Source organism: Centroberyx affinis, unplaced genomic scaffold (genome assembly GCF_046629955.1).
Source record: "Centroberyx affinis isolate AG114_WGS23_722 - 3 ecotype Tasmania unplaced genomic scaffold, CSIRO-AGI_Caff_v1 ptg009231l_1, whole genome shotgun sequence".
In the NCBI taxonomy this organism is placed as follows: Eukaryota; Metazoa; Chordata; class Actinopteri; order Beryciformes; family Berycidae; genus Centroberyx; species Centroberyx affinis.
In genome coordinates, this window is record NW_027284460.1 from 109 (window position 1) to 15,701 (window position 15,593).

Sequence of the window (15,593 nt, forward strand, 5' to 3'; positions counted from 1 at the left end):
TTATACACTACTGAAATTTAACCTCTTACATACACTACTGAAAACCTACCTCACAGATATACTACTGAAATTGAATCTCTTTCATACACTACTGAAAACCTACCTCACAGATATACTACTGAAATTGAATCTCTTTCATACACTACTGAAAACCTACCTCACATACATAATATTGAAATTTAACCTCTTACATACACCACTGCCACTTGAGTTAAGAGCTCATTTTAATTCATGTAGGTTACTTGGCAACTTCTACATTTATTCTCAACTCCCCCGTGGAGCCTACAAATAGCTTTTTTGGAGACATTTTGACATACCCCCTGTGGACCTTGTTAGCAGCAAGAGGCTAGCAATCATTCCAGAGTCAACCGACAGCTGCCTCATGAACCAATATTCTCTGCAGGTCCAAGTATTGCATGGGGGATAGCTAACTACAACAGATCATCCTCAACCAGCCTTAACTGGCCATGGCTATGGCATTTATTTGTTTATTTCTTATGAATCTTTTTCATAAAGCAGCTGAATCTCTGAATATATTTGGATTTGCACCAATCAATGTTTTTGTCTCCTGGATTTAGTTCTCATTTATTTCATCACTTGTTGTTCCCTTGTGTCATGCCGTCTGGCTTCCTAGCCTGCTTTCATTAAGCCATTCGTTTCTGAGATGCATTTGCACATCTGTGTGCAGCAACTTCCAATTGCAACAGTAGAATAAGTTTTTACTAGATCACCAACAATATAAGCAACCAACAGTAAGGGGTGGAGTGTTGGCCAGGTATGTGCTGGTAGTGTAAGGCACAGCAGGGCTGGAGCAGTACAACAGTCAGTGTTTAAATGTTTGAACGGTTACATAGGGGGTTCTAGCTGACAAGCATATTTTTTTTAAAACTACAATTTCTGCACAACGCGCAAACAAATGCAAACCACATTCATACTCATACATGCAGGCACGCGCACACACACACACACACACACTCAGATGTGTACCTTAATGTTGTCTATAGCTAGGTGGCAGCATGCTGCCAGGACAGAGCAGCCGTCTTGGAAGTACCACTCAGCCAGTTCCTCACATACCCTGTGGAGGAGACTGGACAGAAACAGAGCTAAGTCAGCCTGGGACTGTGTTCACACAGGCCTCAGCATCTGGACTGTTTCAGCTAGGGTCAGACTGATATATGGGGCTGATATTGGCCTCTTGTTAAAAACCGCACATTGGCCAGTCAGTGTGGTCCACCTCTGATATGATGGAGGTTCCTACCTGACCTCAGTCTGTGAATGAGAATGTGAATGCGTCTGTAAAACCTGCAATGAAATGTAAATGCTGCCTACATGCTGTTTCAGAGGCTTTCCCACCCTGACCGTAACACTGAATACTTGGCCTTTTTTGGCGTAAAAATGCTTAAATTTTAAGATATTGAATATCAGCAAAAATATTGTATACCAATACCAATACAGCAAAACCCATATTGGTAGAACCCTAGTTTCAAGTCCAGTTCAACTTGAGTAACTTCAATGGTAAACCCTTGAAAAGAAAAACCATGTCAATATTCTTAATCTACTTATTCTAACACTTTACCAGAATTTTGCATGTGTGTGTGTGTGTGTGTTTACTTACCCCTGGTATTGTGGTCTGTTATCCACATCATTGGTTGTGTGGTTGATGGTGGAGCTCTGAGGTGCATGGATGTTCCCTTCACACGCTCCCTAGGAATAAGCAACAACAATATATTGATCATCTTCAACAAAATCAACATCGACAACATAATCTTTGCAATCATCATTTACCATCATCATTATCACCATAGACATCATCATATTATTATTTTTATCATCAGTATTCCCTCTTAAAGACTTCCTCCCAGCAACAATGCAGAAAAACACTATTACTGGGCATCTCATCACTCCATCAATGTAATCAATCCTTCCCTCCCTCTCTATACCTGTGCTACTAGCAATGCTTCGTTAAGTTGTCCTCTGCCAGTGAAGAAAGTCACTAGTTTTTTGACGTCTCCTGTGGCAATGCAGTAGGGGATAGCATCATCATTATCCTCAGCCATCAGTTGTTCAGCTCTCCTGGGGAACCAGGACAAGAGTTAGGGACTTGGAACACTTTGCTGAACCCGCTGAACTAACAGGCAATATGGCTCCACATCAGCTGGTCGGCTCTCCTGGGACATAAGCAAGTTATAATTCAACAGAAACAGTTAAAGAACACTTTACATGAACTCCGATATAACACATACTTAACCGAAGAACAGTTTTATAACAGCTACATGACACTTGCCTGGGTCCAGACCTTTGAATCCGCCCACTCCACCTAGTTGACCGATTCTGGTCTGGCATCGTGACATGAAACAGCGGTTTCTCGGTTGAAAAATGATCGGTCCAATGAGCGCCGGGGGGGACTAACGATTAGCCAATCAGTGCCACGGGCGGGACTAACGCCGTTGTCAAGAACCAAGGAGGAGTAATAACAACAATGGCGACCGCTTCAGTGTCGACTTAAAATGATGTTAGATTCAGGCGGATACGTCGGTCTCTAGTGATTGGTTAGGGAAAATCAAATCCCCCTCCCCCATGGAAATCGGTTAGAGTGGAGGCAATGTCAGACTGAAGATGGAAATGGAGTGGAACGAGTTGACAATTCTGTCTGATATCAGGCAAACATGACACATTCATGAATCCTCATTCAAACCATAGCTTTCATTAACTGTTCATGTAATACTAGCATAAGTCCTCTGTGATTTAGTTCAGTTCAGTTCAGTTCAGTTCAGATCTTTATTTGATTTGATTTGCAGTAGAGGGCAAAAACACAAACACAACATGGGACATTAATCACAACAGTTACAGCAAACCTAGCAATTCCCATTTTAACTGAAAAACATGCATTGGCTTAAGCTATGGAAATTTGTGTTTGTGTTTTAAAGACAGTCTATGCTATTTGTTAAATATGTATCCTATATTATTGTATTATTAGAAAAAGCTGAAAATGAGATACATGAAACTGGACTTACCTCTGCATGAGTTTCTTCCAATACTTCATGGAGACTCCTGGAGCCACTGATAATGCTTTGTCCCACTGAAAGAGAGAGAATCATTCTGATTCTCCATTACTTTCCTATTTATATCAACATCAATAAAATTATTCGGGGTCCAGGCACTGCAGGTGCTGGAACCCTATCATATTTGTTGGAATTCTTTTTTTTTTTTTCTTTCTCTCTGCTAAAAGACAAATGACAAATAACTAAAGACAAATGATGTCTGTAAAGCCATGTTTAAATTGATTAATGGAGGGCACTAATACAGTTATAATATTCTTTCTGAGGCTTTCAACATAGGTTTGACTGTCACAATTTTTTTGTATTTTTTGGGATTTTGACCTACTGCCACTAAGTCATGAATAGCCAACTAACAAAAACAATATTGTCAGGACAATGTGTAGGGGACCATTTTGATGTTTCATTAAACAGTAAATCAACACTAAATGGCATAGTGCAGAAAACTCTCTAAACTCTCTATGGGTTAAAACTGTAAAGCATGTGGCAGTTCTGATTTGACATCATTGATTGTGGTGTGGCCAGAAGTGCAACATGCTCTACAGTTTCAACTTTAGAGTATGTACAGCATTAGAGGGCAATGCAGCAGTAATTGTCTACCCCATGTGATTTAGTATTGATCTATTTGTCAATGGAGAGCACCATAAAGTTGTATGTGGTTAAGTGATTAGCGCTGTCAATCATAGGCTGCAGTATTACAATACTTCTCCCTTTAGTTATTTTCTCCTCAACAAAACCAGAAGATTGTGGGTTCAAATCCAGGCTTGTCTTTTCTGAAGTCATACACTGCCAAGAAAAGGGTCATTTTCGAATAGAAAGTTTGGCCATTGTGAATAACTTAAACAATGTGCAATGAACAATATGGGTGCATAGTTGTTAAATGATAACCTTGACAAAAGTCACGGGCTAACACAAAATTAGCCATAACTAATCGATTGTGTGTCCAGTCTTGACAAAACTTGTCTGTGTGTCTGTCTGCCCACCATGTCTACCTTCTGTAATGTTTTGTCTACCTGTCTGTCTTTTCAAAGTGTGCTTTGACCCCTAAAACGCCACTTGCGGCAATATTTGTGTTAATGTTTTAATTTTCTTTGGTAACACTACAATAAGTGTAGACTAAGTTAAGGGTTAGTTAATGCTTAAAAAGGCTTAATTAACAGTTAACTTATATGTAATTTATGAATGGTGTTCATGTTAACTAAGGTATTAATTTATACATTATTTAATAGTTTATAAGGATGACTATTAAATAATGTATAAATTAATACCTTAGTCAACATGAACACCATTAGTAAATGATTACCAGACACATTAGTTAACTGTTAATTAAGGGTTAGTCAATGCTTAATAAGCATTAACTAACGCTTAACTTAGTGACCCTTATTGTAAAGTGTCACCTTTTCTTCTTCTTAATAATAATAATAATAGTAACTATGATAAATATTATTACTATCATTGAATATAGCTAAAGCTAAGAACACTGAATGGTTTGCCAGAATCTCTTTGGGTTTAGCAGGTCTGTCTGGCAGCCTCCCCTGCCATCTGATCCAACTCACCACCAGATGGTGATCCATCACCCGAGTGTCCAGAACATTTGGCCTCAGGTCTCAAACAAGTTCAAAATCGATCATCGGCCTTTGCCCCAATGAGCGGTGGTAATATGTACACTTATAATCTTCTTCATGTTCAAACATTATGTTTGTTATGGACATTAGCTAAGAAAGAAAGTATACACTGTAGCTCCCTTTTATTGCGTTATTGTATAGCAGCATAAAGTGACGTTTCAAGCACCACTGCTCTTCTTCAGACCTGACTCTGGAACAGTGGTGGAAGAAGTCCTCTGATCCTTTACTTAAGTACAAGTACCAATATAGCAATGTAAAAATACTCCATTAGAAGTAAAAGTCCTGCATGAAAAATCAAGAAGAATTAAGTAGCAGCATGTTACTGTTGTAGTTGCTGGAGGTGGAGCTAGTTTGAACTATTTTATATACAGTTAGTAGCTAGTTTAGTCCAGTGGTTCCCAACCTAGGGATTGGGCCCCTCCAAAGGGTCACCACATAAATCTGAGGGGTTGTGAGATGATTAATGGGAGAGGAAAGAAGAATAAACAAAGTTAGTTCTGATACACAAACCTGTTTTCAGTTTTTGGACCTTTTTCTCTAATCTTAGATTTTTGCTGAAATATTGGATCATTTGAACATTTATTGAAATGAAACCATGTGAGGTTTAGAGGGAAAAATCACTGTTTGGTGGAGCTGTTAACAACTCATAGACATCTGAAATGTGACCCCGACTACACACTGCTTTTTGTAAGACGTCAAAAGCCAAAAAGGTTGGAAACCACTGGTTTCATCTTTAACAATGTGTTGTATTTTAAAAGCTTGTTATATTATCCATTGTGTCAAATCTCCATCTGAAAAGTAACTAAAGCTGTCAAATAAATGTAGTGGAGTAGAAAGTACAATATTTCCCTCTGAAATGTAGTGGAGTGGAAGTATAAAGTAGCATCAAAGTATCTCAAAATTGTACTTAAGTACTTGAGTAAATGTACTTAGCTACTTTCCACCACTGCTCTGAAATAAATCACCAAAAGGGAGCTACAGTGTGCAAACTTTCTTTCTTAGCTATTGTATTACTTCTGGGTCCAGCACCTGCCTAGAATGGTTCCTGGAAATGCGTAACCAATCCATATTTTTTGTTTGTTTTGGACAATCCATGGCTAGCAAGTCCAATAACAACATACTACACAGGTTCAGATTAACAAGACCATTCTTCCCAGTCGCGTCCCTACAGGTTTCCCAGTTGTCTGAAATGCTGTTAGACGTATATGCACAAACAAGAAAGCTTGTTTGCATTTGTTTGTATTTGGGCTGTTAGATATTAGGTCACACACGTTCTTGAAAGGGGAACACACACACACACACACACACACACACACCCTACCTGTCCCAGCTCCACCATTAATTCACAGTATCGTTGGATCTGTCCCAGTCTCAGATGGATATCTGCTGCCTCTTTCAGCCTCTCCTCTTTACTGGGAGCTCCAATACCTCCTCCAAATTTAGACATCTTGACTATAGTAAGCTCCTGGGCCTCAGACTAGAATAGAATAGAAGAAAATACAAAACAACAGGTAATTAGTATTCATGTAGTCTATGAAGATAGCCAATGAGATAACTGCTCTAAACTGAGAGCTCTTCTACGAGCTACTTCTGTGGTCCTATTTACCTATTTTTTTGTGATTCTCATATTAAGTATTTTCCTTTGCTTCTATTTTAATTTATCGCTCCAACATTATAATGGGAGGGGGGTGGCTAAAATGCTAGGTGGGTCTGACCATAGGCTCTTGTCATTGACTTGTCATTGGCTAATCATCCTAGTTGTTGAGGGTTTGACTCTGCGGCCGCATTCCAATCGGCCACCAGGGAGCTGTGAAGACACTCCGCAAGAAAAGACAAACTTTCACCAAACTGCGGTTTTGAACAAATAAGTACTGAAAGGCTTGGTCGTCTGAGGACAGTTACGGAGGTGTCATTCCTGTAAATATGACCTTTTAGGGTCCCTTTAGCTTTTTCCTATGTTCCAAGAAGGCTATTGATAAGTCACATAGGCATAGAGCAGTGGTTCCCAGACTGTTTTTCTGTCTAAAATAATTATCATATACATATCACTTCACTTCGGTTTACTGTTCAGTTTATTGTTTTACTGAAAAGAATAAATAAAATCAACTTCCAAAAAGAGTGGATAGTATAGATTGCTTTCAGTCAGTGCTTTCTGACATATTTCTTGTAAACATCCTTGAATATATTTTCACATTTGAAGTAAAATGAACTTCAAATTTTTAAATTGAACTTAGGAACAGTGCAACAACTTAGATTTCCCCACTTTTAACAGCAGGTTCTCTCAAACTGAATTAGTGTGCAAGAAAAAAACAAATCCTACATATCAAACAATGACTGATGTGTCTCCACTTTGTAAAAAGTGGCAGAAACTCCCCCCCCCCCCCCTGTAGTTCCCCTGGGTTAGGGTTAGAACCTCTGGCATAGACGGTCATTCCTATGCTGGAAATGTGAATGGCTCAGCTGGGATCCCAGTTGAGGGTAGAAGAGCAGCAGAGCTTCTTCACATATGATGCCCTTACTTTTCTAACAGTGACTCAGGGAATCAGACTGACTTACTGTTTTGAATCTCAGCAGGTGTTTTCATGTGCATGACTCCCTTGCTATAGCTGGGTGGCAGTAGGGAGTCGTCCTGTCCGTTGATGACCGACACCAAGTCCCACATGTTACTACTGCCTCCTGGAGGCTGGTGGAGTATAAAACGCAGACGCACGCACGCACGCACACACACACACACACACACACACACACACACACACACACACACTCCATTAATTCAAATTCAAAAAATTAAATCAAACACCATTTAATGCTTTTTTCTATGTTATGTTCTTTTTTTTTAAAGATTATTTCTTGGTCATTTGCCTTTTTTTATGATCAGTATTTTCTATGGAAAATACGACTATGACACCATGTCGTTACTTGAGTGTTTTCAAGGTGAATAGGAAATTAAAAAGTAATTGATAAACATATAACAATGTATCAAAAGACCCAGGTTCTCTCCTACACCCATTCAATCAGTTCTAGTAGGTGCTGCAGTTTATAAAAGGTTATTTGGATATTTATACCACAATAGAGGCCATCTGATGAAGCACATCATCTCACTAAGCGTTACCTGACTGACTGCCTGACTGACTGACTGCCTGACTGACTGACTGACTGACTGCCTGACTGACTGACTGACTGACTGCCTGACCTGAATTTGCCTTGTGATGCCCTCGGCTGCACCGTGGGAAAAAGACACGAAATGCATCATGGGCAGCGAAAATGGCTCATAATAAACTCTTCAATAAGAGTCAGGTAACACAAATTTCAAGACTAATTCCAATTCCATTTGTGCTGTTTAGAATGTATATCCTCAAGGAGAGATGATGATGAGCTTTAGCTTAGCTTGGCTTGCTCACTATGACTGCAAGTGATTCCATGGGGGCTTTTCAAAAGACTCCATGAGAAATCTACAATAAGTCTCTCTATAGATAAGGTACCAGGACCGTATCAAACTGCATTCAGTGTCATATATTGAACCAAACACTGAGCTTTAGCATATCATCCTATATCATAACACCACTAATGATAAAAGAGTATTCAAAATGTAGTTACCGAAAAGCACTCAGAGAACCAGCGTAGCTTCTTGACCCTGATGTCTGAACTCAGTTTGTCCAGCTCCTGTTTGATGTCTCTGGACACTTTACCACAGAGCAGGGGGGGTGAGCCAGGAACCATGGCTCTGTCTGGAGAGAGACACAACCTGCCTGGTTAAATAAGGCTCAGGGATAGAATAGAATAGAATAGAATAGAACAGAATAGAATAGAATGTCCTTACCAGTGTTTCCTATGACCTTGTCCCACGGCTGGTCAGTAAGGATGTTGAGCAGCAGTGGAGAGATGAGAGGTGTGAGAGACCACAGTCGAACCGTACTGTCTCTACTACAGCTGGCCATGGTGAATGGACGGCTCGGATGACATGTCAAACCTTGAGACACAGAGAGAGAGTTGGGTAAATAGATGAAATAATGATAATAGGGCAGCAATTAGGGGGATGATTTCCCTACAGGGAGATGGAGGAGCACATTATAATTATTGTCCCCCACCAAAGGGGGGGACTATGGATCGGTCTCCGTAGTTAGTTTGTTTGTTAGTCACACTGTAATGTTGACTTTGTGCCGCTAGGGGGCGGCATTGACAATGAATGGGACTGACCCAAGGGTGGAACTACATCACTGGTGGGGGACAACATGTTTACTATTTGCTTGTTAAATTATTAAAATGTATGGACCTAGTAGACTTTAAAACTCGACAAATAATGTTTAGAGCAAAAGACAGAGCACTTCCTGGCTGTATCCAAGGGTTGTTTTCAATGAGAGCAGGTATCCATTCAGGGGAAATGATATGTTTGGGAAAAAAAGAGGGTAAGGACAAATGTGAAAAATAGATGTGTGACCGTTAAAGGGGTCAAATTATGGAATAGTTGTAATAATGAACTAAAAGAATGTAGTAATGTGTGTAAGCTTAGGAAAATGTTCAAAAACATTGCATTTGAAAGATACAAAAGCTGTGACCAACACTGAGAAATGAATGACAATTATGAAATGTGGTTTTGTTTATCTGTTTCTGTTTTATGCTGTTGTGTTTCTTTATTAATTTTTTGTTTGTTTGTTTGTTTGTTTTGTTTCACAGCTATTTTGGGTAGAGCAAGGATAATGCTTTGTTAAGTACACCTTTTTATTCCGGTCAGACAATATCATTTTTGATTTTGTTTTATTTTTGATGTAATGATTTAGTATTATTTAAACCACTTTCATAACTGTATTTGTTGTTATTGTGTATATTTGACCGGGAAAAACTAAACTAAACTAAAACTAAACTAAAAAAATATTATTATTATTATTATTATTGTTCTTGATAAAAAAGATATCCTTGATTTATTCAATAAAGTATTTTCAATCATATCCTTAATGTAATATCTTTATTCATATAATATTTATTATTATCAAAATATACATGCAATTCTACACGTGAACAAGCCTCATGTCCCACACCATTAATTCCCACAGTTAGCCATGTAAATGTGCTTGTCCTTCCATTTTCTTTGTGTGAGAAAATGGCCGAGTTGAGTGTGAGACGATACAGAGAAATTTCACAGTGTGTGAAACTGAAGTGACTTGAGGTGTCAGACAATGTGTGCGACCAGTGGTGAAGAGGTAGCTGAAGAGGACAGCATCTCCAATGCACCCGGTACACCAGGAAAGCAGCTAGAATGCATCATTATGCAACATCATTCATTTAGACCAGTGATTCTCAACCTTTTTCATATCAAGGACCCCTAATTTAGTCCACATTAGGGCCACGGACCCCCATTTGACAAGATTTTTTGTGTCAGACCCAAATCTGAGAATTGTTTTTTTGTTAGATATGATTTTGTCCAGAATTCCATAACTATCTGTATTGCAGGTAGAGAGATAACAGTGAAACTATGATCAAAACAGTCATTCTTCTACATTCTCTAACTGTCTTCTTGTAAATGAAATAATGGTGAAGTTTAACAATTCATCAGTTTGCTGGGGACCCCCCCAAGGACCCCTGGTGGTCCCCAGACCCTACGTTGAGAACCACTGATTTAGACATTTATGACTAAATGACTATGGCAACTTATGAGCCCATAATGAAAGTTACTACTGGTGTTACTAAATACAAACACAGGCCAGTCACAGGAGAATTGCTCTTCCTATATTACAGTCTTACCATAGACGTCAGCTCCATGGTCGTAGACTGTGTCTAGACATGTTCCATCCCTTGTATCCCACACTCTGATCGTATAATCCCAAGAACCTACAATACATTACAATATCATACAATTACGTGCATTACAACACTAATAGTACAGAGATAAAATTCAGCACCATACAAGATATTACAATTCAATGAAACATAGTATAATACATTTCATTACAACACTGGATCCCATATAATAGACCAGTCTCATAAATCTACAATAGAAAAAAAATGGCACTTGTGTCTTCACAACATGCCCAATTTTTTTCTGGTGTTAAAATGGATTTTACAAATTATGTGGTAACACTTTAGGGTACATTAAGTTAAGGGTTAGTTAATGCTTAATAAGCATTATCAGTTATTATTATTATTATTATTATTATTATTAATAATAATAAAAGTTATTAACAGTTAACTAATGTGTAATTTACTAATAGTGTTAATGTTAACTAAGGTATTAATTTATACATTATTTAATAGTTTATAAAGATGACTATTAAATAATGTATAAATGAATACCTTAGTTAACATGAACACCATTAGTAAATGATTACCAGACACATTACTTAATTATTAATTCACATTCATTCACATTCACATTATTAATTCCAGCCATTGCTTTAGCACTTCTTTTGCCAGCCGGCTGCGGTTGCCTGTCTACATGCACCGCTTTGTATAGTAGTGCAAATTAAAAAGTTAAAGTTGTCAGGTCATGGATAAAGTGAATCATATATATATGAAAAATCAAATATATACATGTCTCATTACAGAGTGAGTAAATGTCAATATGCTGATAAAGACGTGCTCTTGGTGCTTTTGGGGTTGATTTTTTTGAGTGTCTGTTGGCCCATAAGAACTCTACTGGAGAGTCGTGCTCCCAGGCAAGTTGTAACTAGCTTGAAAAAAAATGTTGAAAATGACCTGTTTTATGCTTTAAATGTATAGGTTTAGTAGCAGTACCTGAGGTGAGGAGGTAAGGAACCTCTGTGTTCCACATCAAGCCTCTGACTGGAGCGGTATGACCACTCAACACATTGATACATGCATCCTGGGTATAGTCCCATATACGAACAGTGCTGAACAGAAACAGAGAAAGACATAAGAGACATAAGAGCGTGATAAAAGACAACATCAACAAAGAGATAATATGAGATTTCACCGTGGCTGAACAGGCAAAGAAAGAACGCCACCAACAGAAACTCGAACATTTTACTAACACATAGTTTGAGCCACACAGGAACAGAGGATGTGGTCATATGACAAACCAGAAGCCCACCCATTGGTTAACAAGATATAGAAGTTCAGCAAAAGTTTCCTGGATTAAGCTATAAATCAGCCTGCCCACATTTCCCCATTAAATTTTCATTTAATCTAAGGAAATATACCTATATGTCTACCTCTTTGTGACTATACTCACCCATCATCTGATCCAGAGCACAGTATTCCCTCTCGGAGTGGAGACCAGCGGACGTGGAACACTTTAGCTAGGTGACCAGTGAACACCTTTAGAGGCTGGTCTGAGCTGGTGGCCAGGTAGTAGACACGAACATTTTTATCCTCACAGCCCGTAGCTATCATATCCCTGGAAAGAGAGAGAAAGAGAGATAAGGAGATATGTGAAAAATTGTCCCCCCCGGGGAAGACTCTTTTCCCTCTCAGTCCCTGAGACTACAGCCAAACATTTTGGGAAAAAAGATTCTGTACATGTCTGATTTATCATATTCAACAATCTGTTAAATCTATTAAAATATATATTAATCAACAACTCTCATAACAAAAAGAATACTAACATACATATAAGGAATACTAAATTGTGAAGGCAATGTCAATCATTCCTGGAGTCAAAGTAAGAGATTCCAGCCACTTACAAAGATCTCTGTTGGGAACAAATGTGTTGATACTAATAAACGTACCGTATTTCCTCTAATATTGGCCCGGGCCTTTATTTACCTCAACTGCAGAGGGTACCAGGCCTTTATTGGAAGCAGGCTTATATTAGAGACAGGCCTTTATTTCAAATTCCCTCTGTTTGATAAGTATATTTGCTCATATTTTAGTACAAAGTCTCCTTGTTTTCTGATCTGCTTCTGTTGGGGTTCGTTAGGTAGCCGTTTTTTTTGTTACTGCAATGCATTACGATAATTACGGTAATCGACGACGGCACGCTCCAGAGACTTCCACCGGCCGAGCCATCTTGTGGCATACCGCCATCTTGTGGCATACCGCCATCTTGTGGCACTTGTACGTTACTACAAACTACAGTTACATTATATAACAGGCACCAGGAGTTTACTGGTATCCACCGTTGTATTTTCCTTTACCCGGCCTGTATTTGGGGCCGGCCTTTATTTGTTTGTGTCGACCAAGGCAACGGCCATTATTGGAGACCTGGCTTTTAATTGACTACCGGCCACTATTAGAGGAAATATGGTATGTGCCCGTTCTGGTGTTTTAGCCACAGATAAATTAATTCAAGACTCATGAAGCTAAAGAATTCCTCAACTAGTTCAGTGTTATTGATAGACAGACAGATAGACAGAAAGACAGCTCCATGGATTGATGCTTTACTTGTTGTTCTGGCTCCAGTCACAGCCAAATACAGCAGCAGGATGTTTGTACTTGTGGAGGATTTTACCATCGATGGTCCGGATGATGCTGTAGTCAAAACAATATAAAACACTCAGACTGCAACCCAAGCCATGTCACATAAAAGCTGATTGAAGGACAAATGTAGTATTTTTTTTCCGTAATGGAACAACTGTCCACAATATGGAGGTGTGTTGGGGAAGATGGGCACTGACCAGAATCCATCTCCACTACAGGTAGCAATCCTCTTAGAGTCCTTATGGCTCCACGATATACAGAATATACCATTCTTACCATGCTGGAGACAGAGAGAGAGTGAGAGAGAGAGAGAGAGAGAGAGAGAGAGAGAGAGAGAGAGAAAAGAAAATGTTGCAGTGTTTACACAGTTCTCACTTATTTGTATTTATATTTTTCAACTGCAATGTCCACATTTTCACTTTTATACTTATCTGTATATATATATATTTTTTTTTTAACAGCAAAATCACAATTTTTCTTTTTGTATTTTTAAGTTAATTTTACTTATTCTTATTTATATATTTGATTACAATGTTGCAATGTTACACCGCTCTGTTTACACATTTCTTTATTCTAGTAGATCTTTACTTATTGTACGTACATTTTTGTTTTTATTTCACACTTGCTTTGGCACTGTAAATGTATGTTTCCAATGCCAATAAAGCCCCTTTGAATTGAATTGAATTGAATTGAATTGAATTGAGAGAGAGAGAGAGAGACAGAGAGAGAGAGAGAGAGGGAGAGACATTGTCCATGTAATGTAATGTAAAAGAGAAAGCTATTTCCAACTGATCAGTCTCTCTATACTAACCTAAAAAAAACAAAACATTAATTGTGGTAATAATTATGATATTAAACTCATATGGAAATAAAGACATTTGCATAATGCAAGGAATCAGCCATCACAGCATCTTGTCATCACTAAAAGGTACATTTAAAGGTAAAATACGTAAGCTTTTTACTGCCCCATAATATAGGTTGTTGATCAATACCAATGACTCAACGATTACATGGATTGGAATAGCCCCCCCCCCCCCCCCCCAGACATTTCTGTTGGATCTCTGCTTGAATGAGATAGCTTACTCTTCTCTATTACTTATGTAAACTAAAGGCCACTGTAAGCTTTGATTACAGTAATGATATTAGATCCAACAGAGCGCATGGCCGTGTCATGTTGTATTGCTAGTGAAAGTAACCTCATTAAAGCGAGTGATCATCTTTCCTTTCTTGACGTCCCAGATGAAGGCTCCATTGCGAGATGTGGCCCCTGCAATGCAGTTCAGGTCTCCTTCAAAACACACCGACACACACAGTACACAGAGAGATTAACAACTTTCATATGAACCATGGATAACAAAGTGTGTGTATTGGAATATAGCTGTTGGGATAGGGAATATGTCTTTTCTAATAGACTGGTTATGGCTCCATCCTAGCCATAATCAGACAAGACCATGGGCTAGTCATTTCAGTTTGTGCTTCCCTGTATGTGTTTGTGTGTGTTTACTGTTGCCTTGCATTGGATTTAGAACTTTTTTCTTCAATACTTGTATAAATGTCTATCTTTAAAGCTGCAATAAGCGATATTTTCTGACCACTAGAGGGTGACAGACACAGCAAAACATTTGTAAATGTTGAGCCTTCATTGTTGAGTCCAGCTTTCTCTGGACAGAGCACTTGCTTGCTGTTGTTTAGGTTCTCAACATGGGGTCCGGAGACCACCAGGGGTCCTTGAGGGGGTTCCGGGGGGGCCCCAGCAAATTGATGAATTGTTAAACCAGATTTCATTTACAAGAAGTTAACACAATTAGAAAATGTAGAAGAATAACTGTTTTGATCATAGTTTCTCTGTTATCTCTCTACCTACAATACAGATAGTCATGGAATTCTGGACAAAATCATATCTAACAATAAAAAATATTCCCAGATTTGGGTCAGATAGACAAAATCTCATCAAATGGGGGGGTCTGTGGCCCTAATGTGGACTAAATTAGGGTCCTTGATATGAAAAAGGTTGAGAATCACTGGTTTAGGATACACCTTTGGATTTCACTACTAATCTGCAATACATCACTTCCTGTGTGACACTAGAATTGAATTCAGATTCAAATAGGGGGAATCTACAGTCTCAGTTACAAGGGACGGGTGGATTCTTACATAAAAGTCTGATACTGATATATTTATGAGAGACTAATATTGGCAGCCTGGTCTCACAAAGTTTTGTGTGCGAAAAGTGAGTGAAATACATTTCCCCACCACAAAAGCGTCATCGTTTGTGACTCCCATGATTGCATTTAGCATGTTTGGTGTATATCCCACCAGGAGCCCAAGAGAGGGAGTAGACCACTCCTTCATTGCCTGGGGAGGTGTAGACGGCCGTTAATGTGTTCGTATCCCAGACTTTGATGGTCCCGTCAAAACTAGCTGTGGCCAGCAGGTTGGGATCATCTGGTTTAAACTTACAGTCAAAGATGGTCTCTACATGACCCTGAATACAAAATAGAAACAGAGAGATATGTTAAGGTTGTTACTGTAGGCTGTA

The 15,593-nt window shown here is 38.8% G+C and overlaps 1 protein-coding gene across 1 annotated transcript; it reads right to left on the reverse strand.

Moving 5' to 3' along the window:
• Positions 1–987: 987 nt before the first annotated feature.
• Positions 988–15,539, reverse strand: wdr17 (WD repeat domain 17; the record flags this gene model as incomplete). Its single annotated transcript, XM_071514564.1, is given in 16 exon segments — positions 988–1,087; positions 1,616–1,704; positions 1,941–2,073; positions 3,015–3,079; positions 6,003–6,158; positions 7,238–7,261; positions 7,263–7,364; positions 8,279–8,409; positions 8,502–8,651; positions 10,421–10,507; positions 11,411–11,526; positions 11,868–12,032; positions 13,019–13,105; positions 13,252–13,340; positions 14,251–14,342; positions 15,371–15,539. Coding segments are annotated over 16 exon segments (1,755 nt in total), but the record flags the coding sequence as incomplete, so codon positions are not given.
• Between the last annotated feature and the right edge of the window lie 54 nt (positions 15,540–15,593).